At 49.1% G+C, this 25,273-nt stretch overlaps 1 protein-coding gene across 3 annotated transcripts in view; it reads left to right on the forward strand.

The window, feature by feature from the left end:
- The first annotated feature begins 672 nt into the window (after nucleotides 1–672).
- The window catches only part of LOC135829287 (uncharacterized), a 33,441-nt gene continuing 8,840 nt past the window's right edge, over nucleotides 673–25,273 (forward strand). For all 3 annotated transcript variants that reach the window (XM_065341693.1, XM_065341707.1, XM_065341700.1), the window contains exons 1-3: nucleotides 673–4,771; nucleotides 5,964–6,014; nucleotides 16,894–17,034. In XM_065341693.1, the coding sequence (XP_065197765.1) occupies nucleotides 974–4,771; nucleotides 5,964–6,014; nucleotides 16,894–17,034 (3,990 nt within the window). In that variant the 5' untranslated portion in view covers nucleotides 673–973. The remainder of the gene's footprint in view (nucleotides 4,772–5,963; nucleotides 6,015–16,893; nucleotides 17,035–25,273) is intronic.

Raw genomic sequence — 25,273 nt, forward strand, 5'->3', positions numbered from 1 at the left:
TCTGGATCCTGAGCGCAGCCTTTCGGAATCACCGCCACCATAAATAAGTTACTTCATAAGCGCAGCGGACGCTATCTTCTACGTTCGTTCTTTTTTAGGCTCAAGACAATTATTTCACGACTACCGGTACGTGTATCACACATGTGAAGGCTGCACATACCGTGGTAACTAACCGTTACCTGGTTGCCAAACTGTTAGCACCCACCCAGCTACAACGCTGTAGCTGCCACCATCGTTCATGTTTGTAACTCATTGAAATACGGCGCTGCACGATCCCCATCGTTCAACGGTTGTGCATGCAAGAATAGATTATGGAGACTGGTGAGTTGTTTGCACCTCCGGGGTTGGTAGATCAAACTAGGACAAACACACGGCCCACGTAGAGGTGTAGCTCCAGATTCCGATTCCGATCCCCTCGAGCTATGAGCTATGAGCTATGATGACTGACGTGCCAGAACGCATGCAGTACACAGACTGTCAGTAGCCACAGGGCTCAGAGTCAGATCAGGTCGGTGGATCCTCTGAGCTCTGAGACTTATGCAAAAGCATTTCCCTTCCTTCCTGGCAAGCATGCGCTCGCTTTCCCGTATTGGTACTTCTGCGGATATATGAAAAATAATTAGTTTGCGAACTTCTAGACTGCTGCTAGCTAGCAGATCAACCACGCAGCCGCTACTACTACTAGCTCCTGCTTCTCAGTGAGCCAGAGCCATGGATTCCTCGTCACGGGGGTGGACCATGCAAATACTGTGAGCAGGCATGGTCCTGCTCCTCACCGAGTGCCGGAAAGCTCCGGGGAGGACTTTGTTGAGCGAGACTACAGAACCTCTTCCTATAAAAGTCTGAGTGACCTTCGAATGGCAGCCAGTGCGGTTCATACGGTCCTATTAGACTGTGTTGTAGATCTACATCATTACATGTAACATTACTGGAATGATTACGCTTCGGTAGCAACAGGACTTATCCTTCAATCATGGCGGCTTGTCTTGAAGCATCGGGTAAGCGACAGTGTGTGCTGTTCTGCTCCTACATAGCCGTCGACGCCTTCGAGCGTGCCTGCACACCGTCCCTCCTGGCCAAGATCAAATCTCTGCTCGGTAGGACGTGGCGAGAGCGCTGCAGAGAGCTGGTCGGCGGAACCGTCAAGGATTACATTCCTTCGGAAGCTGCGGAACAGGCAGATATTTACCTGCTGTGCTCCCTGATGGTGAAGCTCAACAGTCAGCTAATGGGATGTCGACGTTCCGTCGCGGTCACCAAACCGTTCCTCTGGTGTCCTGCACAAGATTCCCCAGTAGGAAACGATGTAGCCGACGAAGCGAGAGTTATCGATGAGATCCAGGCCGAGGGTGTTGCAGAATGTCCGGGTAAGAGTGCAGGGCTTGATGATGACTGCCGTAGAGTCGGCGAATCACAGTCCTCGCCGGTCAGTGTGTTTCGCTGCGAGGAAGTGGCCGACTCCATGCGACACTTGGCTAATGTGTTGCTCGTGTTCCGACAGAAGCTGTTCCATGAACCCCACGTCCTGTCGATAGGAGAGGTGCTGTCTTCATTGCTTTGCATGCAGGAGCTGTGTGAGTTACTCTCCAGCTCTTGTTCATTTCCTGAAGTTCCCCAGCTTGGGCCAAGCCAGCAAGGGGATTTCCCCGTGCTGGATGAGCACAGGAGACAAGAAGCACTTGGAGAGCTGCACCTTGCAATAGTTGAGATAAGACACTTGGCAGAAGTAAGCAGCCAGGAAGGTAATGTTAGTAGTGGAGGATGCAGCGGCCATGCTTCTGGTAATGGCTACCAGGCAAGCAAGATCGATGCTGGCCTCCAGCAGGTCACAGCTTCACGACGCCTTGCTTTGAAGATGATTGGACTGGCGACTCTGCGCAGTCTCTCGCTTGAGCTTCAGCCAATCGTGCTGTACATCCAACATGGCCAGGATGCATCATCAGCAGCTGCTATCCACGACAATCCAGGCATGCAAGTACACACTGACATACAAACTATGTACATATATCTGAAGAAGGGGGTCCTGGCCTGTCACAAGGCATGTATGGCCGATGCGGGCAGCACTGGTCCTGGCCGGGCCGAAGACAGAGCCAAGATGATGGAGAGCTACTCAAGACTGGAGGACAGGCTACTTCGCAACGCTTCGGTTGCGTTTCCGAAGCCCCAAAAGGTGCCTGACGGTCGTGGCCTGATGACCAAGCTTGGAACAGCTTTAGAGGTGGTGTGTGGCAAGGCCGGTCTGAGGAACTACGTGTGCCACACAAACTGTGCTGCCCTCACTGAGAATAAAATGTCTCTGTACATGAAGAGCGCCCAGCTCATTCTGAGAATGCTTGCTGGAGGACGTGAGTGTCACGAGATTGCACAAGTGGCCAAGGATTTAAGCAGCATGGTGCGGAACCCGAAAACGCCGGCAGTAGCCATTGTATTCAATCGGCTTGCTGCTACCGAAGACATGGGCACATCTATCGACAATGGGAGACTGCCGCTCTTAGTGCCCAAAGCAAAGCTGTTTGGACGTGAGCAGGACATTGCAACGCTCACAATGTCGTTACTGGCGGACAGGCTCACCGTTATCATAGGAGAGCTAGGAATGGGGAAAACAGCCGTCGCTGCTCAAGTCGCTAGCCAGTGCAGTGGAGAGCTGCCCGAGCAATACTGGCTGTCTGGCACCTCACAGGCTAGCATTCAGCTTGGTATCAGCCGCATTGGTCGCATGAACACCCCTGGCGGCATGCCAGTGACTAGTGGAGACCTAGCCAGCGCCGAGCACAGTCTCATTGATGTAGGCATGAAGTACTTGTCGACGGCAAGCAACTTGCTGCTGGTCATCGATGATGTTCGCAACCCCAGACTTTTGATGTCTGTACTCCAAGTGCAGAACATGCAGCGCCATGCTGTCATCTGCACAAGTCTCTCGACTATGAAGTCCCAGTGGATAAGCTGCACTCCATCTGCGGCACTCCACGAGCTGCTGCCGCTGAGCACGCATGATGCCTTGGATTACCTGGTGAGCAAGTGTCCAAAGCTGCGCGACGCCAGTGTGATGCCGCAGCTACTCAGCGACGCCACCCTGTGGCGCTTTGTGGAGAGCAGCCTTTGCAACTGTCCGCTTGCGTTGGAGCTGACCGCCCATGTGCTGAGCGACTCTGACACGACACAGGACATAGCCAAGCAGATTTACATGGCGTGTGATCCGGCAACATCGGCTTCACTGGCTTCCAGCACCCCTCCGTTCCTTCAGGACATTGCCGTCGGTGCTGGCAAGGCAAAGTCACTCCGGCTTCTTCAGGTGGGCAAGAATGGCGAGAGTCGCTACTGCCGCAGCATCGTGGCAACAACGTCGCTGCTGCTTGACCAGATGTCCGAGTCGAATGCTATTGTTATGGTGGCGCTGTCGTTTCTTGGCAGAGCAGGCTGCCAAATCCCCATCTTCATTATTGAGCGCATCCTCAACTCAATGCCGGCCACAGTGCCAGGGCTGGCAACAGACATGGCCAATGGAGAGGATCAATCACAAGATACTGGCCACCATGACCCATCTACAGGGTGCAGCAAAGCAAATTCGCAGCTGCACACCACCACTCTACACAAACTTCATCAGCTTGGTCTGATCACTTTCCATGGTGACATGATCCGTGTGTCAATTCTTGTCCAGCGCTCTATTGAAGAAATCCTGGTCAAAGAATTCGACAGTGACACCAGCAGCCCGAGTTCAGAAGCCGCTGAGGCTCAGGAGTGTGAATCTTCGTCGTTGGACTGGAAGTGGACCTCCCTTAGCAAGGCAGGTCTGGTAAAGCTACTTACCGGTAATCTGCTCAAGTTCTTCCAAGATCAGCAGCAGTGCAATCGAGCAGAGCGGCAAAGATATGACATCTCCTCCGTGCTCCCGTTGGCGGAGAGCATGTTAGCGACGTGTAGCAAAAGTATGGAGACTGAGCAACACTTGCAACTGCTGCTGTACTTTGCACGGCTCACGTACTCCTATCACTCTGACTGGCAGACATCGCTTCGCTACTTTGAGCTGGCCAAGGGATTTGCTGAGATTCTGGACCGCAGCGGCAGAGTGGGTGAGACTTGCTGCTCAGCCGCCCTGGTTCAGGCCGAGTATGCATCAATGCTGTGGCACTGTGGCCAGGCAGATTGTAGCATACGGGAGCTGAACAAAGTTATCAATATGCTGGACGCAAGAGCATCTGCAGAGAATGGCCAGTCACCGAGTGTCTGTCTCAAAGAGTATTGTACTGGTCAGCACATCGACACTGGGTGGTTCCGACATGTGGCCCAGCAGGAGCTGTGGAATGCGACCATATGCAACTGCCAGTCTGACCTTGGCTCCACACAGGTGAGAACCCCTGTGGAAATGCTCATATCGCGGTCGACTAACCCCACAAGCTCATCACAACTAGCAGCCGGGTCCGCTCGATTGACCACTGGTCCATTGTCCAGAACCAACATAAGTGCACCTGAAACTGAGCCCACCATTCCCGCTAGCTTCTGGGACGCGATGCGAGTATGGAGCACGCAGGATGTGGCGAGAGGAATTGACATGATCCTGGAGGTGACTGTAGATATCATTCAACTAGCTGAAGAAGCTGGAGTCAGATCCACACTTCATCAATTGGGTACCATAAGCATGCTGTTACAGTTCTGCAGCATGGTGTCTGCCGAGGAGACGTTTGACTTCTGCAACACCCTGCTCGCGGATGTGAGTGCACGTGTGCTCAAAGAGCTACTGCACAGTGAGGTGTCACCGCCGTGTGTTCACACAGTAAGAATGACAAGTACTGTACAGACATGTATATGCTATAATATCATAGTACACCCATGATTATATCACGCCACCTTTACTGACAAAACTCATTTTGGAAGTACATGGCCATGTGCTGAGACGCATACTCGCTCCTTGATGGCATCACCAATCACTGGACAGTTGTGCGACAGCATGACGGGTGGATACAGGTCACGGACTTCATTTTCTTTACTTAGGAAAGCCGCATGTTGAACTTGCAGACTGAGTCATGGCAATGACCACCGGCAACAAATGTAGAATTAATACTCATGATCTGGACGATGATTAGAACTTCGCCGTTGACGGCTGTAGACTGAGCAATGGATAGAAAACAAGCGGAGTTGAACGGGTATCAATGAGGTCCCGAGGATAACTCAACTAAACTAAACCAAATAATAATGAAAAAGAATGAGAAAGGCTTGAAAAAGTGTACTCAGATCCCGCATCGTATTGCCCGCAGCGCAATGTCCTCATGGACGCCAGGCCACGTTTCTGGTTAGGAGCTCAATGTGTATACCAGCTCAAACCAGGAGTTGGTTGTACAAACTCCCCCAACCGTCGGAAAGAACACTTGCAATGTGGCACGCTTTTGATATTCTACACAACATAGTCCTCTAACTAAAATATCGGCCCCAGTACCCTTCACTTCAAAACCACCAAAAATAACTTTGCGCTGAGAAAAGTCCCAGTGACAAGAAGACCTTGCCAATTTTGTGAAACCTGTGTGCCTGTGTCATCAAACAGCACTATGGTGCACAAACTCCATTGCAGCCACCTACACTTAATGTAGTGTGTGTGTGTGTTTGTGTGTGTGTGTGTGTGTGTGTGTGTGTGTGTGTGTGTGTGTGTGTGTGTGTGTGTGTGTGTGTGTGTGTGTATGGTGTAGACCAGGCTGAATAGTGAGGGTCAATTCTTCAGCCTTGCAAGCTGTTGAATGGTGCAATCCCGGCACAAGTTGCTATGGCTTCTGCCGTAGCATTGCTATCATCGCCTCCGGCGATGGGCGTCAAAGGTCAAAGGTGTGTGTGTGTGTGTGCAGTTTTATTGTGTAGATGCTTGAGTGGCATGATCTTCAGCACTTGATAGTGCTGTAATTATGTTATCTTGTTGCTGTGAATACAAGTACATGTACATGTGTGTATGTCATATTCTCTCCATGATTCTTACGTAGATCCCCTCCTCTGCTGGGCGCGAGTGGGAGCTGACTGGTCGCTTCTATGAGGTAAGCATTTTAATGGGGCCGTTACGCGTAGCGATGTGAACCATTCACAGCACATCTCATTCAGCTAGGATTAAGATAGAGCGAGAGACTTGTGTGTGGACTCAGTTGGATGTGAACGCACATTACCTGTACAGCAAGCTAACGTTGGATATTGACACAATGAAGGTCAACGCAAGTAAGTACACGGGACAGCCCTGCAATGCTTGCTACATGTTGAAGTACCATAAAGTACCGCTCTTGCTCTACTTTATGGTACTATTACCAGTTCTGTGTGCGCAAAAGAAGTATGTGAGAAAGTTGTCACTGTTTTGACATTGTAGTACAGTCAGACCTCGCATAACCGCACGCATCCGTTTTCCACAAAAATAACCGGATAATCGAACACACATACTGTGTGTATGCATGGCATATGCTGTAAATCGGTAACCAACGATTTTCTTCCGGATGGCGAGGGATCCGGATAAAAGAGGACCGGATATGCGAGGTCTGACTGTACGTGGTCACCACTGTTTTTTTGATACTGGTAATATTCATTGTTTCACTATGTAGTTGGTGCCACTAGCGCTATCTTTTAAAGTGCTATTTTGTCAATGCTCTCACCGCCATAATATAATAATAATAATAATAATTAAAAAGCTTCCGTGGAGATAAAAATGTAATCAACGCAATAAATAGAGTAAGCTGCGCACTCAGTACAAACACCATAAGCAAAACTTGTTTTCATGTAAATAAAGAAGCTTGTTCCTAAACGTTTTCGTCGCCATCTCATCAGAGGATTACTGGCAAAGGTATTTGCGTGTATTGGAGTCTATCTACATTTTTACCACCAAGCCGATTTTGTGTAGGCAGAAAAAGAATTTGTTTACGTTGAAATTGTTTGTGAATTTAGATCAGTAGTTCTCGTTTGTGGTTGCATGGTAACTTTCTAGTGGTGAATTTATCGCATCTGTTGTCACCTGATACCGTTGAATGGTGTAATGTTTCTTTCAGCTCTCATTTTATCGCGCTAGTTAGGGTCTAAATTATTACTTGCATTGTGCGTATATATATTGAGTTAAGAGCTTTTGTTGATTTGCCATTAATCCTCTGATGAGATGGCGACGAAAACGTTTAGGAACAAGCTTCTTTATTTACATGAAAACAAGTTTTGCTTATGGTGTTTGTACTGAGTGCGCAGCTTACTCTATTTATTGCGTTGAATAATAATAATAATAATAATAATAATAATAATAATAATAATAATAATAATAATAATAATAATACAAAAAATGTATTATCTACGCATGCATCTACGCAAGAGTCACCACCAGCCAATTAGGACATGTGTCAAAGTATTGAACGTTTTCGTTCCCTTCTTGTCAAAATACTACAGGGAATGATGGAAATAAGCTAAAAGACTACAACTATAATGATAGCTTGCATAGACCTCGGTCCTACCGGTAGGACCTACCGGTAGGACCATCATACACAGACATGCTGCATGGCCTCTGTTCTAACATTGACCTAAAACTTGACCCTAAACTGTTGCTCAGGGGCTAATGAAGGAGTCCACAAATTTTAGACGTGATCGCACAAAGCATAGTCCATGGTAACAGCAAATGGTAACCATGGAAACGGTGTATGGAATTATGCATTCCACTGCCTTGGCAGACTAATAAAAACATTAGTACCTCACCACGATTGATGTGCCATGGTCAAAATTCACTTTGGACAGAGTTGCTAGCGCTCCGACAGGAGTATGTGCGGCCATTTTGACAATTGATAAAATTGCGCGTATGCAATGCACTGGACATAGTCTTGCATTTTGCGCCATTACTTTGCCTGACAAAGACCTCATCTCAACAATTGTTTCAAGAAATTTCTCAACCAAAAGCACTTTTGCAGCGCGATTTCTTGGGTCCTACCGGTAGGACCCGTGGTCCTACCGGTAGGACGGCATGCAAGCTATCAATAAGGAAAAGAAGTTCAGAAACATATCACTCCAATTATGTGTAGAAGTGACACGAAAAAATAGATGTGAAGAATCAAAAAAAAAAAACAGCATGCAAATCCAATAAGTGACAAAAACGTAGTGACAAGAAAAAGAGAGAAATATCAAGAGATCTATTTCGCACCTTCACGACGAACAGTGCCAAACAACTGCAAAGACAACACATTCTCCTTCTGAACACAAAGCTCAGGGTCTAACTTACGTATGTACAAAGCTTCCAACACGGCAAGATGTAACAAAGACCTACCACGCGACAAAACAGAGAATACATCATCGGAATACCACTCACGACAACTAGCACTGCCCGACAGGTGACACTTGATTGCCGAGGTACCGTTTCCCTGACCCGACGACTTGGCCGTTGTCACCTCCGATATTGCCGCTTGCGAATCTCTCCCATTACGCCCTGCGTCCCTGCAATTCCGATTGCCTCGGTCGAGATCAGTGTGCTGCTCCACGTCCAGTCTGTCCTGCTTCCGTGGTCTACCTCGTTTCTTCACATTAACCGTTGTTGTCACTTCCAGTATTGATTCTTTTGATTCGTCATCAATTCGTCTCCTCAATTGACTTCTGGTGACTCGTCCGGGGCTCGATTGTCCAGATTGTACCGATTTTCGCTGGATGTAAGGAGTTAAGAGATTCCATAAACCTATCACAAGTTTCCTTGTCGTCGTCGTGACAATACACATCGTCAACAAAACGACAGTACATTGATGGCCAAAGTGAAGGGTCAATAGACGACTCACAGAAGCCAACAAATATGTTCGCCAAGACTGGTCCCAAAGGCGATCCCATTGCGACTCCATCATTCTTTCAGTGCCGAAATTGTGAAAATCGGTACGTAGGTAGAACCTTTCAGCACCTGGGCGCACGGATTCGTCAACATGTACCGTTGAATCTTGTCCCTGTAGCTGCACGTGGTTCTCGACCTCGGCGTGGTCGTCCACCGAAGTGTCCAGTGCAGTCTGTGTCTGAGGTGGACTTGTCCACGTCCGCTGTGGATACGCTTGCCGACGCCTCCTCCTTTTCGTCGGGCGGAGGGCTGGAGCCAACCCAAACAACAGTCAACAAGAAGAAGAGACCGATACGGAAACCACCGAAACTGACATCTGGACAATCGAGCCCCGGACGAGTCACCAGAAGTCAATTGAGGAGACGAATTGATGACGAATCAAAAGAATCAATACTGGAAGTGACAACAACGGTTAATGTGAAGAAACGAGGTAGACCACGGAAGCAGGACAGACTGGACGTGGAGCAGCACACTGATCTCGACCGAGGCAATCGGAATTGCAGGGACGCAGGGCGTAATGGGAGAGATTCGCAAGCGGCAATATCGGAGGTGACAACGGCCAAGTCGTCGGGTCAGGGAAACGGTACCTCGGCAATCAAGTGTCACCTGTCGGGCAGTGCTAGTTGTCGTGAGTGGTATTCCGATGATGTATTCTCTGTTTTGTCGCGTGGTAGGTCTTTGTTACATCTTGCCGTGTTGGAAGCTTTGTACATACGTAAGTTAGACCCTGAGCTTTGTGTTCAGAAGGAGAATGTGTTGTCTTTGCAGTTGTTTGGCACTGTTCGTCGTGAAGGTGCGAAATAGATCTCTTGATATTTCTCTCTTTTTCTTGTCACTACGTTTTTGTCACTTATTGGATTTGCATGCTGTTTTTTTTTTTTGATTCTTCACATCTATTTTTTCGTGTCACTTCTACACATAATTGGAGTGATATGTTTCTGAACTTCTTTTCCTTATAGTTGTAGTCTTTTAGCTTATTTCCATCATTCCCTGTAGTATTTTGACAAGAAGGGAACGAAAACGTTCAATACTTTGACACATGTCCTAATTGGCTGGTGGTGACTCTTGCGTAGATGCATGCGTAGATAATACATTTTTTGTAATATTTTCTGCCTCCGTCCTACTTTCAAATAATAATAATAATAATAATAATAATAATAATAATAATAATAATATTGACTGGTTTTGAGGGAAAGAGACAAACGGGAAAAGTCTGAAGAAAAGATTGACTGTCAATAATAATAATAATAATAATCAATGCAATAAATAGAGTAAGCTGCGCACTCAGTACAAACACCATTAGCAAAACTTGTTTTCATGTAAATAATTAAGCTTGTTCCTAAACGTTTTCGTCGCCATCTCATCAGAGGATTCCTGGCAAATCAAAATTAGCTCTAAACTCAATATTTATTGCGTTGATTACATTTTTATCTCCACGTAAGCTTTTTAATAATAATAATAATAATAATAATAATAATAGAAGTAGAAAGGAGTTTCAAATAATAATAATAATAATAATAATAATTTATGAAAGGATTGGGAGAACTTCAAATTCAAAGGAACAGTAGGGGAGTGAAAACCTTGTCAGCGCCTTCTTGGTTCAGCCCGGTCCCATAGCTCAGTGGTTAGAGCATTGCTCATGACAAGCAAGGTCCCGGGTTCGAGTCCTGGTGGGTCTGGCGATTTTTTCTCTTTTCAGGCAGTTCACTTCCCCTACTGTTCCTTTGAATAATAATAATTAACGCACTCTCCACATACAGGCATGCACCCGGCTCAGAACACATTGTTTTCTGGTTGGCATATCAGGGATATTGGGCGGAGCAGCTGGCGTGCATGAGAAAGACAGGTCGGCCTGCTCTGCGCAGGAGCTGTGACCCGGTGCACACATAGTGTGTGTGAGAGAGAGAGACAGACAGGTCGGCCTGCTCTGCGCAGGAGCTGTGACCTGGAGCACACAGAGTGTGTGTGAGAGAGAGAGACAGACAGGTCGGCCTGCTCTGCGCAGGAGCTGTGACCTGGAGCACACAGAGTGTGAACGAGAGACGGCCGGCCTGCCGTGGGCAGGAGCTGCGACCGGTAGTGATTGAAATGAGCCAGCTGCGGAGATAGACTGCCCTCACCCGATATAAGTATATTGACAAGAGTTGTACTGACACTGTTATTGAGGAAATTATGGTGACAGTGGCGGAGAGATAATGATCCCCAGTCGAATGGGGTTGGGAGGGAAGGGGAAAATTGACAACTGACGGACAAACCAGTGAACAGTCAAGTCGTCGGAAAGCAAATGTGACAAAGGAGTCTCTCCTTTCTCTTGCTCTCTCTCTAAAGCAAGATTTGGAAAGCACGCGTGGGAGAGTGGCGCGCGCTGCGCATGCGCATGTATAGCAATGACATCATAATCAGATGCATGATCATCAGACTAAGTATGAGTGGTAGGTGTTCCACGTTCGTTAACAGGGCTAAGCCACACGCTAAACCACCATTAACGCACTCTCCACATACAGGCATGCACCCGGCTCAGAACACATTGTTTTCTGGTTGGCATATCAGGGATATTGGGCGGAGCAGCTGGCGTGCATGAGAAAGACAGGTCGGCCTGCTCTGCGCAGGAGCTGTGACCCGGTGCACACATAGTGTGTGTGAGAGAGAGAGACAGACAGGTCGGCCTGCTCTGCGCAGGAGCTGTGACCTGGAGCACACAGAGTGTGTGTGAGAGAGAGAGACAGACAGGTCGGCCTGCTCTGCGCAGGAGCTGTGACCTGGAGCACACAGAGTGTGAACGAGAGACGGCCGGCCTGCCGTGGGCAGGAGCTGCGACCGGTAGTGATTGAAATGAGCCAGCTGCGGAGATAGACTGCCCGTTCCCAATATCCCCAATATGGCATGAGAGTAATAATGAAATACGATTGGTGTATTGTGCTGTACTGACAGCAGCAATGTAAAGCTAAAGCTAAGCAGTTCAGGCGCAATGTGGTCACTAACCCGCAGCTACCATTGATGACTTTGAACTGCAGCTAATTGACGTGACACTCGCAGGGTGTCAGCTGTAGCAGCCCGGATGTAGCGGTGGACCGCATCACTGCGCCATCTACCCATGATGCGGATGATGTGTTCGGGGACACCTGCCATGGCCGCTGATGTTGCGGCGCCAATCCGGGTGACTGGCATATGCACTCAGGTCCGCGACCCCACAGAGTGGCAGCAGGTTGCGCAGTTCAGAGGACACTGCATTTCTTGTAAGCGGCTGGCCATTAGCGTAAGTGAACAGATGGTCGCCGCCGGGGCGAAACGCCAGGTAGTTTGCCATGGCCTGCACTGGGCAGATCAGTGCGTCCGTGCTGGCTCCAACCAATACTGTGTGGCCCGTGCTGTTGGAGTCCGTCTTAGATGAGCGCACGTTTACCGATAACGACCGCTGGTCAGTACTGATCGTCACATCACATCGCCTCAGGCCAGCAGTCAGTTCTCCACAACGGAAGAACCCATGAAACGCCAAGGAAAAAGCTGCCCTTAGCATGGCCTTGTCGTGAGGGTGCCGCATGCGTTGAACGGCAACATGCCGGCAGATCTCCCTGAGAAGTGGAGTGGTTATCGGCAGACGATGACGCTGTGTCGATGCCCCGCAGGACACTAGCGAGGAGAGTTGTTGGGCCCGACGGGTAAGCAAAGCCAAGTTCCACATGAAGGTTGCGGATTGCCGACATGTAGACACGGACAGATCGAGGCTGAAGAGTCCTGAACAACTCGGCAGCAAAATAGCACAAAGTAAAGTCGTTGCCCGGCAATGGGTGGCAGGCATGCACTTGGCAGAACTGGAAGTAGCGGGTCTCGGCGGTAGAATACGTCCGGCGGGAGGATGGTGCTATTGCCAGTGCTGCTAGCTGTAGCACGGAGTCTGTCAACGGAGAGTTGGCAAGACTGGCTGATCTGGCTCGGCTGCTGCTCTCTCCTCTCAGCCACCGGGCGTTGTAGAAGGCACCATAACCGTGAGTGCCGCTGGCATCAGTCTGTAGTTGCATGTCGGGGGCTGGCGTCCACTCATCCACCAGGAAGAATGACTTCCCATTCCATATGGTCAGGGCCTCTGCCCACCACAACAGGTCTGCCATTGCCAATGCCGAAATGCGTAGCCATTGGTGCAATGGTGTTGATCGAGTTGCTCTGTCCAGGTCGTACAGGCGTCTCAGGAATGTGCGACCAGCTGGTACAGCTCTGGACGCGAACGAGAGTTTGCCCAATACGGAGGCGAGGTCGCGTTTCTGAACCCGGCCGGATTGGACGAGGGCCGACACGGTGGTAGATAGCTTAGTCAGCTTGGAGGGTGGAAGGCGGATCTCCAGAGTCATTGTGTCCAGCTCTAAGCCCAGGAAGGTGAGAACGGTAGAGGGGCCATCAACCTTCTCAGGTGCAACTGGGACCTGTAAATATGCAAACAGGTCGAGCAGTAGTGACTTCTGGTGCTGGGCAAGAGGAGGACTGGGAGGCGATACATTCAGGAAGTCGTCCAGATAATGAATGAGATGGGGAAGGCAGCATGTGTCTTCCAGAACCCAGTGAAGGGCAGATGCAAACTTGTCAAATATGTACGGAGCTGACCGAAAATAGTAACGACCATCCCAAGAGATACCCAACAAGTGCCAGTCAGAGGGGGCAACAGGGCATAATCGGAAGGCGTTTCGAATGTCCACTTTGGTCAGGTAGCAACCACGGCCGAACTTCATGATATAGGAGATAGCCGAATCGACAGTGTCATACTCCTAGCTGAATGACTCCCGGGAAATACCATCATTGACACTGCAGCCAGTGGGGGAGGATAGGTCATGGATGAGGCGAAATTTGCCATTGGATTTTGGGATCAGGCCCAAACCCGAGGTTTGAAACAACTGATATGGCGGCTCAGCAAACGGACCAGCTGTTTCCCCAGCATCGCAACAAGACTGTAGATACAGGGTGACAAATTGTTTTTTGCAGAGACTAGACGGATGATTGACAGATTGAATGCATGATACCAGAGGAGTGGTGTGACCAATCGAGAAACCGTTAAACATGCCAGCACATACATAAACACGAAACAGGGCATCAGGGTGAGCAGCTAGCAGTGCAGTTAGCCGAGGCACGTTGACTGGAGTGACGACGTCACTGGGAAGACTGAGCGGCCGCTCGGGTGCAAGTCTTCTTTGGGTGTTTGCCGCGGCATGACAGACAGACATGGGCCCGTATGCAGGACGGGTATGTGCAGGCGCCGTTGTTGTAATTCCGGCAGATCTGGCGGCCATCGAGACGAGGAGCTGGGCTGGTGGCTGACTGGCTCCCGCCTGCGTGCTGCGCAAGAGGGAGCCCTCCACGAAAGGGGCAATGCAGGACTGGAGATGGGTGCACGAGAGAACAACGCGAGCAGATAGGGCGCCCGCGGCTCGTGAAGCAGGAATGCCAGAGGTTAGGGACCAGTTGATGCCAGGAATACAGGTGCGGCATAGCAGCAAGACCAGCACGGAAACGACGGTCATAGGTCAGCCACGCGTCGGTCAGATAATTGTTGTTGGCCTCGATGATGGTGGCGTGGTACGCCAGCAAATCTGGGGCTTGGTCCGGCGACGCATCGACCAGGACTCTGGTGAACAAGGTGAAGGCCTCTAACCACGTCGCCAAGTCATGGACTCGGCGCTTGGAGGGCTGGGGAGTGGACGAGCTCTGCACCAGCTCAACGGACCTGCCGTTCACCAACGACAACTGCAGGACATCACTACTGCCGGACATGGCTTCAGGCAACAAGTCCCCAAATTCGACAAACTCACCTCGTGTGATACGTGCCCGTAGCCGTGGAGGGATGACCGGGAGGCCTGGAGAGCCGGCCGCGCAACCCAAGTCACAAGTGCATCGGGGAAGGCTGCCCCAGCGGCAGAGGAGCTGGTGCTGGTGCTGGTGCTGGTGCTGGTGCGGCAATGGGCGAGGTGGTAGGAGCGACGACGTTGGATTCCAAGCGCTCCAGGAGGGGCTGGATAACACCAGTCAGGTCGCTCAGGGTGAAAGGAGCTGGTTGTGACGGCGCAGGAGAAGTCACCTGGTCCGCGTTGGCTGAAATGTGCCCATGAGCATGGATCACGCGGGACCTCGCTCTCCGATGGTCTTGAGAATTCGCAGAATTCACAGCCCGCTGCGGATACGGGTAGGGAGCTGGGGGACCGTCGGCGTCAGTGTCAGCAGCGCTTGCACCCCGTGAGGTGCTCCGTGTTCTTGGCATGTCCGTTGAGGCAGGAAAATGTAGAAAATTGACAACTGACGGACAAACCAGTGAACAGTCAAGTCGTCGGAAAGCAAATGTGACAAAGGAGTCTCTCCTTTCTCTTGCTCTCTCTCTAAAGCAAGATTTGGAAAGCACGCGTGGGAGAGTGGCGCGCGCTGCGCATGCGCATGTATAGCAATGACATCATAATCAGATGCATGATCATCAGACTAAGTATGAGTGGTAGGTGTTCCACGTTCGTTAACAGGGCTTAGCGCACACGCTAAACCACCATAATAATAATAATAATAATAATAATAATAATAATAATAATAATAAAATCTTCCTCTTCCTTCAACTAGTTCTTGTCCCTTTGGTTTTTAGGTTTTATTTATTTATTTATTTTTGTTTTTGTTTTTTCACTTTCTTTTTGCTGTCCCACCCATGGAAATATTTCCCGGTGGGTCTGGCTTATCGCCTTCGAAAGAAGTGAATAAAGGGGAAATAATAATAATAATAATAATAATACGAAGTAGTGGTTGCGACTTCGGCGATGATTTTGTAAGAAAGGTTTGCTCCCCACACCGGAGCTCGCGCTATTCCGCCGACTTTACTTGACACTTGACTGACTCACGACTGCAATCCAGAGCACACGAGAAGTCCATCGAACCTTCGACTCGGCAAACCTGCAAGAAAGCACCACTCCCTGCACAATACACAGTGTTTCGGGGAATTCACCCCTCATCAGTTGAGCTTGAGTAGGCTGAGGAAGATTGTGCCTGAAGAGCACCACTTATATATAGTGCTCTCCAGGCACAAACATCACCAGGGATACAAACTTACAGAGACGCTCCGCTTCCAGCGCGACAAACACCTCGTGAACACCAGATAGCAGCGTGAGTCAGTGTCGCTCCTGAACGGTAAGACAGACGTTGAGGACCCTCGGTCATTCGCAACGCTGTCACCTCCAAACCAACTAGTCGCAAGCCCGCGCTGGGCACAACAGTACGAAGTAGTGGTTGCGACTTCGGCGATGATTTTGTAAGAAAGGTTTGCTCCCCACACCGGAGCTCGCGCTATTCCGCCGACTTTACTTGACACTTGACTGACTCACGACTGCAATCCAGAGCACACGAGAAGTCCATCGAACCTTCGACTCGGCAAACCTGCAAGAAAGCACCACTCCCTGCACAATACACAGTGTTTCGGGGAATTCACCCCTCATCAGTTGAGCTTGAGTAGGCTGAGGAAGATTGTGCCTGAAGAGCACCACTTATATATAGTGCTCTCCAGGCACAAACATCACCAGGGATACAAACTTACAGAGACGCTCCGCTTCCAGTGTCTTACCGTTCAGGAGCGACACTGACTCACGCTGCTATCTGGTGTTCACGAGGTGTTTGTCTTCTTTGAATTTTTCACTTGATTTCTCCACCATCTCCTCGACTTCTCGCCTCTCGGTGTCATGGATTGTTGTGTCGTCTGCATATTGGGTGGTTGGTGCTGGTAAAGATAAGTGCGATAGCATAGGATCAAGGTGGCGCATGGCTCCCTCAGCATACACATTGTACATGATGAGAGAGAGCGGATCCCCCTGTACTACTCCGATATTTGTAGCAAATGCTTTGCCTAAATGAGAACTGAGTTTCACTCTCACCGTCGTGTCCGAGATCAGAGTGGCAACAACCTCAGTGGCAGCTCCAGAGTCTGAAAACCGCGCCAACGCCTTCTCATGGACAATGGTATCAAATAGTGCCAGTTATAAGGACTTGCTTGCTGCCATGATAATCACCATTGTATTCGACTTGAAAAGTAATGGTACGAAAGGCCTAGTCGAAACTATATGCCTTCTGTGCTTCGTGTGCATATGTAGAAATTCCTGCCCACAATTCAGTCGGCATGCCAGGTGATGACTGCATCACTCATCAACACGGGCGTCACGGCTGGTTTCCTGGGCACGTTCTTGGCAGCTGATGAGGCGGCTGTCCTACTGTGCAGAACAGCGCTACCGGTGGTGAGTTAGCCATATACATCACCTCTATGTGTGTGTATCCATTTCTCCCGGCAGTGCGGTACGGGCCACTTACTTACCTAGGAGTCTCAGTTTAGAGGTGTTTTCTACATGCCGCATGCATTTCCGTTGTACTATATCTGATTGCGCAAGCTCAGTGAACTAGCCTATCATGGGTTAGCAAACACCCCATGGTACAGCGAAAATCAGTCTTGATAAATGTACACCGACAGTAGTTAGTTCGTTATGCCGATGATCTTTACAGAACAGGGGCGCGCTTATTTCGTGCCTAGTTGTTGCACTTTCTGATTGTATCATATCTAGCTAGTTACAGTGGTGTACAGTTACCGGTACTCTTAACTCGTTAACTCGTGTATCCCTATCTTCCCTTCCTTTCTACACTCTATAAAGACCGGAGGTTTGGCCGCCTCCATTCAAAATCCACTGCGCCACTGTACCATGCATGACTTGACATGCCAACACCTGCACCCCCCACCCCCATCCAGCAGGATACAGTGTGTGCATGTATGCCCACTAAAGAGCAGGTCTCTGTTTTGGCACATTGCTACATTTGAAAAACAATTAAAAAAAGACCACAGACCTACATTGCTACACTTGAGTAAGAAAAATGATCATAGACCTACATTAGCATTGCGTACTCCATATACAGGCATGTGTGGAACAATGCAGATTCACAGAACTGCGCACGAACTACAGTCCATTCATCGGAAACTGGCCCGCTGGCTTTTGAAAGTCGTATTTGGGCCGAATTGAGGATCAAAACCCACTTTAAATCTCAAAAATCTGGGTTTTGGATCTGCTTCTCCATACATTTTGCCATGGCATACCTGTCCTAATTTTGTAAAACCTGGCTGAATTTCTATTTCCCTGTTCATGGACTTTTCTGGCCTCAAATGTGGCAAGGAGTAATTGCACGGGTCACACAATGCAGCATGTACTGTTGTTTTCACGATATCTACAACTATGTGAGAGACACACCAAAAAGTTAGGGTGCCAGTTTCCAATGAATGGACTGTAACTGCCCCTGTTCAATTTCTACTGGGCCAGCTAGAGCCCGGAACTTGGCACTGGTGTATGCAAACAGCAGGTGCACTTGAACTCGGGTATGAACGGAGTTGACGACGCCAATGGTTGATATGTACATGTAGGTGTCTATACCAAGGGTGGTAATATGGGCCGACGGGTCCACACTGAGGGTGGTTATATGGGCCGACGGGTCCACACTGAGGGTGGCTGTATACATATATGAGCCCTGTGATGAGAAAAGGGACCAAATGGCTTTTTTTACTCAAACCGAGCTCTAAACATCAGAAGAAAGCTGGTTTCATGCAGAAAACGATGCAAAAAACAGAGCTGAATTATCTCAATTTTTGACAAAGCTACGGTCAATCTTCTAAGTGTCTTTTCAGATATTTTGCAGCCATACGAAGAACAGGATCATACAAAACTTTGAGGACTTATTGACACGAAATGTATGGGAATGTTTGAGCCTGCACACAGCCTGTAGTTACTGGCAATTGACACTGACATTTGACTGGGCCAAGAGGAAAAACTGTACAAGGTAATACTGGCATGCCACCACCATCAAACACACAAAGATGGAGCAAGTCCACGTCCCGAGACATTAAAAATACAGCAAGAAAATATACAACCAGCAGCAATTTGGCATTAAAAAAGTTTTGAAGTAGCCGTGAGGTAGCAGAGTCTGTTACATTACTCCTCCACCGGAGAAGCACTAGTAGCGGCACTAGCAGACACATGCACAGCTGGCTTCGGGCAGAGCTCATCCTGGAATTGGTCAGGCACATGCGGGCGGATCTGATTATAGAGGTATTGCTGTCGTTGTTCGGATAGTCCTGGTGCTTGAAGGACTGGGGGCATCCCTGCGGCAACAAGGGCGTCTTTAGACGTGGTGAGCACCTCCACATCGCTGTAGGTGTCTTCCAGGGATGCCTTGACACTGACAATACCGGGCTTAGCTGCGTCGAATACCATGTGCTGAACCTTGCGGATTCCTTTCACTGGCTTGAAATGTTGAGCCAGAAATGTATCCCAGGCTCTCCATTCCAAACCAGATCCAGGAATCAGCTGGGCCTTGTTGCAAGATGCGCTTTCATTGACCACTGCCACCAGCTGCCCCATGGTGTAGCAGTCGCTACGCCGGAACTTTTGCTTCAGCAGGCCAAAGCAGCCATCGACAAGGCACCGGGTATGGCCAGTCAACATGAAGGACAGTTCAATACGGTCATGCAGTCCCATAATCACCCTCCAGCAGAAATACGCTACGATAGTCCGATTCTTGTTCTGGCCTGCGCAATTATCACAGTGCAGGAGGCAGCCTTTCTCATGTAGTCCATAGAATGAAAAAAAATGGTGCAGCATGGAGGCCACCGCGTTCGGACCATGACTCGACTTGCCGTCTTGCCCGATGGTGTCTGACTCGTCGATCAGGTAGTTGACCTGCTGAGGCACAGCTTCATTGTTCACACCGAATATTTGCACCTTACGAGGTGCCTTAAAGTACAGGGGGCCCTCCTGACGTGCCGACTGCGGCAGTGCCACGTTCTGGGCAAAGTCGAACGTGTAGTGCGGGTGGTGCAGATCGCGTGAACATGGCTGGCTCAGCTGCTGCTGGATAGTCGTACATGCATCAAGCTCTGCCCGGGCCTGTAGTGTCGCTTGACGGTAGTAGTCACGCTCTGCTTGCGTTGCGTCAAGGTGTTGTTTGAATTCATCGCATGCTGCACTCTTCTCGGGTTCCGTCCGTGCTTCCTGAATCCGTCGGCGGAAATTCTCACAGCGCGAGCATACGTCAGTGCGCGGCGTCATAATCTGAATGTTTGGCAAGCAGTCAAGCCAAACGGACCGAAATGTGTGGTAGCCCACAGCCCTGATGCCTGATTCCTCTAATGAGGTCACATAGCACTTGTGGATGGATTTAACCGTTGATGACGCTGGCAGATAAGTTGGCGGTGCTCCAGCTCGCCCTCGAGTCGGTGCTGGCTGTGGTATGCCGAAGCGCTCAGTGTAAGTTTTTAGAAATTGCACAACGGCAGACACAGTATCGTACGACAAAGCATGTTTAGGCTTCCTGCCGACATTGCCATGGGTCCGTGGCACCAGCCCATTCTCCTCCAAATGTTTTTTCAGATTTTTTAGTTGCTTTGATCCGATGTTGTACAGCAATCGAAATCCACCGGCGCAAACCTCTTCGCCTTGGTAAGTATACCGATGCCATTGCTTCTTTCTCTTCTTCCCATGAGTCGTGGTGTCAGTAGAGTACTTGGATGACTCAAGAAGGCCCAAAATCACCAGCTCCTTCTCCCCTTTCTCCATTTCTGCGATGTTGAGCTGCAGCAGTCGAACATCTTCTGCATCAAACTTGTCCAAGCACTTTTTGCTGCACCCGCAGTTCACAGTTATTTCTTCCGCAGCTGCCGCCTCAGCAAGCGCTGGTTCTGCAGCCTGCGCTGGTTCTGCAGCCTGCGCTGACTCTTCGCCGAGGTATGATGCTGCAACTGCATCCACATCGAGTGACTCGTCCAAAAAGTGGTCTTCCCGATCATCGCCGTCTTCATCAGAGGAAGAGGATAGTTCTGACAACTCCAACGACAACTCCCTGTCAGAATCATCACTTGACTCGGCAATCTCCACTTCGATGCCCAAAAACTCTCTATCTAGCTCTGTCAAAGCTTCCCTGAGACTCGCATCAACGGTAAATGTTGGGATCGACATGTTTGCAAACAAATTTCTAAGCAGAACGAGAAAGAAACATCTGAAGTGATGTTCAAAGATTTTCTCTTTGCAACGGCAGCTCGCGGACGCGTAGCCTGCATGTCACGTACACCGTTCTCTGGCATGCGTGGGCCGATTGTGACGATCGAAATACGTACAGAAAGGCCACCAAAGCAGCTCTGCACTCGTTTTTACCGCATTGAATCACACAAAACCCTTCTAAAGTTATTCCAAATCCAAGCGAATGCAGTCGAAAATCAGCGATTTTTCAAGTGCCCACTTTCAAACGCGTTGTACTCAACTGTCAGCTGACAGCCATTTGGTCCCTTTTCTCATCACAGGGCTCATATATATATATACGCAGATTGAGTATTTCGCTCCTGCTCTTGTAGCAATTGAGCACTCTTGCGTGGGGTAGTGCCTTTGCTGTGTGCGTTATGCAGAGCTCACTGACTTGTCAGTTTGAGCACTCTGGCAAGGTACGTTCGGGCCTGATTGGAAATTTTTATTTCCATTGCTATCAGGTTCGGCCTCATTTCCTCTGTGCTGCGCTGACGAGTCCACAAAGGACGAAACAGTTCTGTCCGCAGATTGAGTATATATTATCCATATAAAACCGCTCTGTGAGCGGTTCTGAAAAACCTTTACTGGTACTGCCCCGTCGTAAAAGTAAGAAATTAGAACTGGCCCATTGTCCCCCCAAATGCGAACTGATCCACCTAAATCGCGAATGACGGGACCCGAACGCACCAGTAGCACGAGGTCGGGAGGGCACAGGACAGCAATTATCATAGGGTAACACCACCTACCGCTAGTACAGTACATGGCCTTTGGTCCGGACCAACGTCCCCATCTGCATCCACAGGTAGGAACCTCGTGCTACTGGTGCGTTCGGGTCCCGTCATTCGCGATTTAGGTGGATCAGTTCGCATTTGGGGGGACAATGGGCCAGTTCTAATTTCTTACTTTTACGACGGGGCAGTACCAGTAAAGGTTTTTCAGAACCGCTCACAGAGCGGTTTTATATGGATAATTTCAGTTCTTTTTCCGTTCCCTCCCCACCCCAACCCCGAAGATAAACATGATGACCACGCGCGCGATGTACTGTATGTAGCCATGAGACTGCAATAAAACACTGATACATACCAGCCCTCCTCGCCTCGCTACCCCGCACACAGATACACAAACATGCGTATGCACACGGCACACACACGTGGCCACGCACACATACGCACATGCACACGGCACAAACAGGAAATTCTTCATATATAATGCCATGCAAAGCAGTGGCCACCGTACTTGAGGAAGTCAGTTGTGAAACAAAAATAATTCAACTACAGCGTGTAGACAAGCTGACGGCCAAAGCACAACATAGCAAACATGACATTTGCCCAAGGATTGCAGTTTGCAGACCACACCATGGAAGCAGCGAATACAGAATGTAATATCATACAAAGTGACAAGCAAGGAAGTGGCCATCATACACCAGAAACTTGCAGAAAGTCACACATCCAACAGATAGAGAAGTGAACAGCAATCTGATACAGCCCAGACAGGACAAAGCTGACCTGATACTCGTCCCAGGATCGCAAGTGGCAAATCCTTTTCGATGCATAACATGCAGGTGTACGTTAGACGCATGGACAACATCTGACCGTGTCGCCAGCATACAATGTCATCATATGTTTACCCCACAAGTTACACACATGCACAGTAGAAGCACAATGGAAGCAATGGAAAAGTACGATGTGGTTGCTGAAGCATCTTCACACTTCAAATTCAGACTTCAATGTGGTCGTCACGGGATGATATACCTGCAAGATACAAGTGATGAAGAAAGAAAGCAGAAGGTCGTGAGGTAGGCAATGAGTAGTCCTTTCCCAAAGATGCCATAGTTTTTCGCAACTTATGCTTTTCGCAACCGTGCCAAAACAAGTGCTAGTTGCTGAAATCGCATCCATATTTTCAGAAAAAGCTAAAAAGTTGCCAACATCGCAACTCAAAATTGGAGAGTTCTTGTGCAAAACCTACAAAACAGGGAGCAGAAATAGCAGAAATGCAGCGATGCTGCGACAGCAAACTCGTACACCCCTTCCTGCTGTGAACCACCATTTTACACATTGCCAGTAGCCTGTTGCATGAATCCTACATGTACATGTACATCATTACAGTGCACGTAAAAGGGAATGCACATAATTATCGTAACTACCGTTGATCTACTGTTTCTCAGAAATGAGCCTGAAGGCAGGCGAGAAATGAGCGAGCACGAGTATGTATTAATTGTCCAACAATGCAACATGTAGTCGGTGACTTGACCTTTCGACCCCATGCCATGGGGCCAATTGCGCCAAGGTTGCGGAGAAGTTGCGAAATAGTTCCGAAAAATGAAGAAAGTTGTGAAAGTTGCGATTTCTTCCTAAACACCGAAAAGTTCCGAAAAAAGTGGCGAGCATCTTTGGGAAAGGGCTAGCTATGAGACACCACAAACGGGTCACCTACATGTATGTTCAGGGCTAGTGCACTCACACGGAGAATTGTCATAATCGAGCATTTCCCAAACTGAGAAGTGCAAAGAAATCCACTTGCATGCACAGGAGCAATTTTGCAATATTATGATGCGCAATTCGACACGATCTGCGATGCTGCGTGCGATGTGCCCTGCCGTCATGATGGTGACAGTCACCGCGGTATGTTTTGTCAACGTCGCCCTTGCACTCTTCTGTCAAGTCCAAAGTGCTCACATACTTGGCAATGTCTTTGCAGTGATTAACTTTTATCCTAGTTATGTCACGGGTAACTTTAATGAAGTACCCGCAGGCCGTGTCGATCCGCACATCGTCCACTCTCTCATATACTTGGCCTGCTTTGTCTGTGTATCCATTTCATGTGTGATCCACAAAATCGACTAGACAGTGGGTGCAATACGCTCTCTATCTGAAGACGTTCTTCTGGCGACATCTCGCCATGTACTTGGCCTGCTTTGCCTGTGTATCCATTTTCATGTGCGATCAACAAAATCTCAATGCACTACAGAGACTAGACAGTGGGTGCAATACGCTCTCTATCTGAAGACGTGAACCATTACATTTTTTGGAAAAGTTATACGTACACCTGAAACGTAATGAAGTACAGGAATAGAGAGAGTGACTACAATACGCTCTCGACCTGATATAGTGATAACGTGTTAGAAGGTAACAGGTCTACAGTCCCACCGTACCCTTCCGACACGACTGTAGACCATTAATTTTTTTTGAGAAGTTATACGTACACCTTAAACGTAATGAAGTACAGGAATAGAGAGAGTGACTACAATACGCTCTCGACCTGATAACGTGAGTACAAGACACTCTCCACCTGATAACGTGTTAGTAGAAGGTAATTGGCAACATATCAATGGGTTGCCTTACCGTGGTCTAGAGGAAACGTCTTCGCAGCAATATTTTCCCTCCAGCGCATTCAGTCGCCGACGCGACATCGTTTACTGGGCCGTTCCAGTTGCGGAAGACAATCGATTCATCGGGCCAATTCAGCAACAGGGCCGTGGACACACAGGGGGCAGAGGAGAGACATTGTTAGTGGACAAGAAAATAATATGCAGTGGCAAGTGGCGAGTGCCGTACGGATGTCAAGTTGTCATGCACAATTCAGCTACTACTTACGGTCCAGCTAGTCCTGCCATTGCTCGCTCGTCCTGGTTCCTCCTCGTTCGTCTTCCTGCACGTCTGCTCTTCTCCTTCCCCACCGTTGGCTTTGCGGTACGGGGGTGCCGGAAGGAATTCCCACCATATCATTGTACATGAAGTCCCACCATGTCTCCATGTACATGTCCACGGCCACGTCAGCAGTTTGTATAGTACCGGAAGGAGTTCCCACGATGTCTCCAAAGGCCTAGAGCGGACGTCTTTGCAGCAATTCTTTTCACCCTGCACATTCACTCCGCCGACACGACATCGTCGACAGCGTTTACGGGGCCGTTCCAGGTGCAAAAGGTCCACGTCAGTAGTTCTCAACTATTTCGCGTACGGGATAGTCGCCGCGACAGCGTTTAAGGGGTCGTTCCAGGTGCAAAAGGCATCCATCAATGGCACTTTGCAGTACGGGGTACGGAAAGGGGCTTCCTCGTTCGACTTCGTCGACTTCTGCATGCAGTTCTCCTTCCCGTCGACCGAAAGGGGTCTCCTCGCAGTTGTCCTTGCCGTCAGGTCCACGTCATGCAGTTCTCAACTATTTCGCGTACGGGATATTCGTCTTTGTCGTACGCGGCATCGGCGTTTACCGAGTGGCATTGGCACAAAGCAGACCGTTGACGGGGTCACGTGTCAAAAAAGTATCAACAACGTGTCGACTACGTGTCGACCACGTGTATAGCGGTACACTCAGCGGTACACTAATTCTCGTGCCATTCTCGTGTCACAAAACTGGAACATCGAGTACCAGTATGGAAAGGCTTCAGACAGGAAGCCTTTCCAATATACCCAATGCTGTA

The sequence above is a fragment of the Sycon ciliatum genome, chromosome 1 (assembly GCF_964019385.1).
Source record: "Sycon ciliatum chromosome 1, ocSycCili1.1, whole genome shotgun sequence".
In the NCBI taxonomy this organism is placed as follows: domain Eukaryota; kingdom Metazoa; phylum Porifera; class Calcarea; order Leucosolenida; family Sycettidae; genus Sycon; species Sycon ciliatum.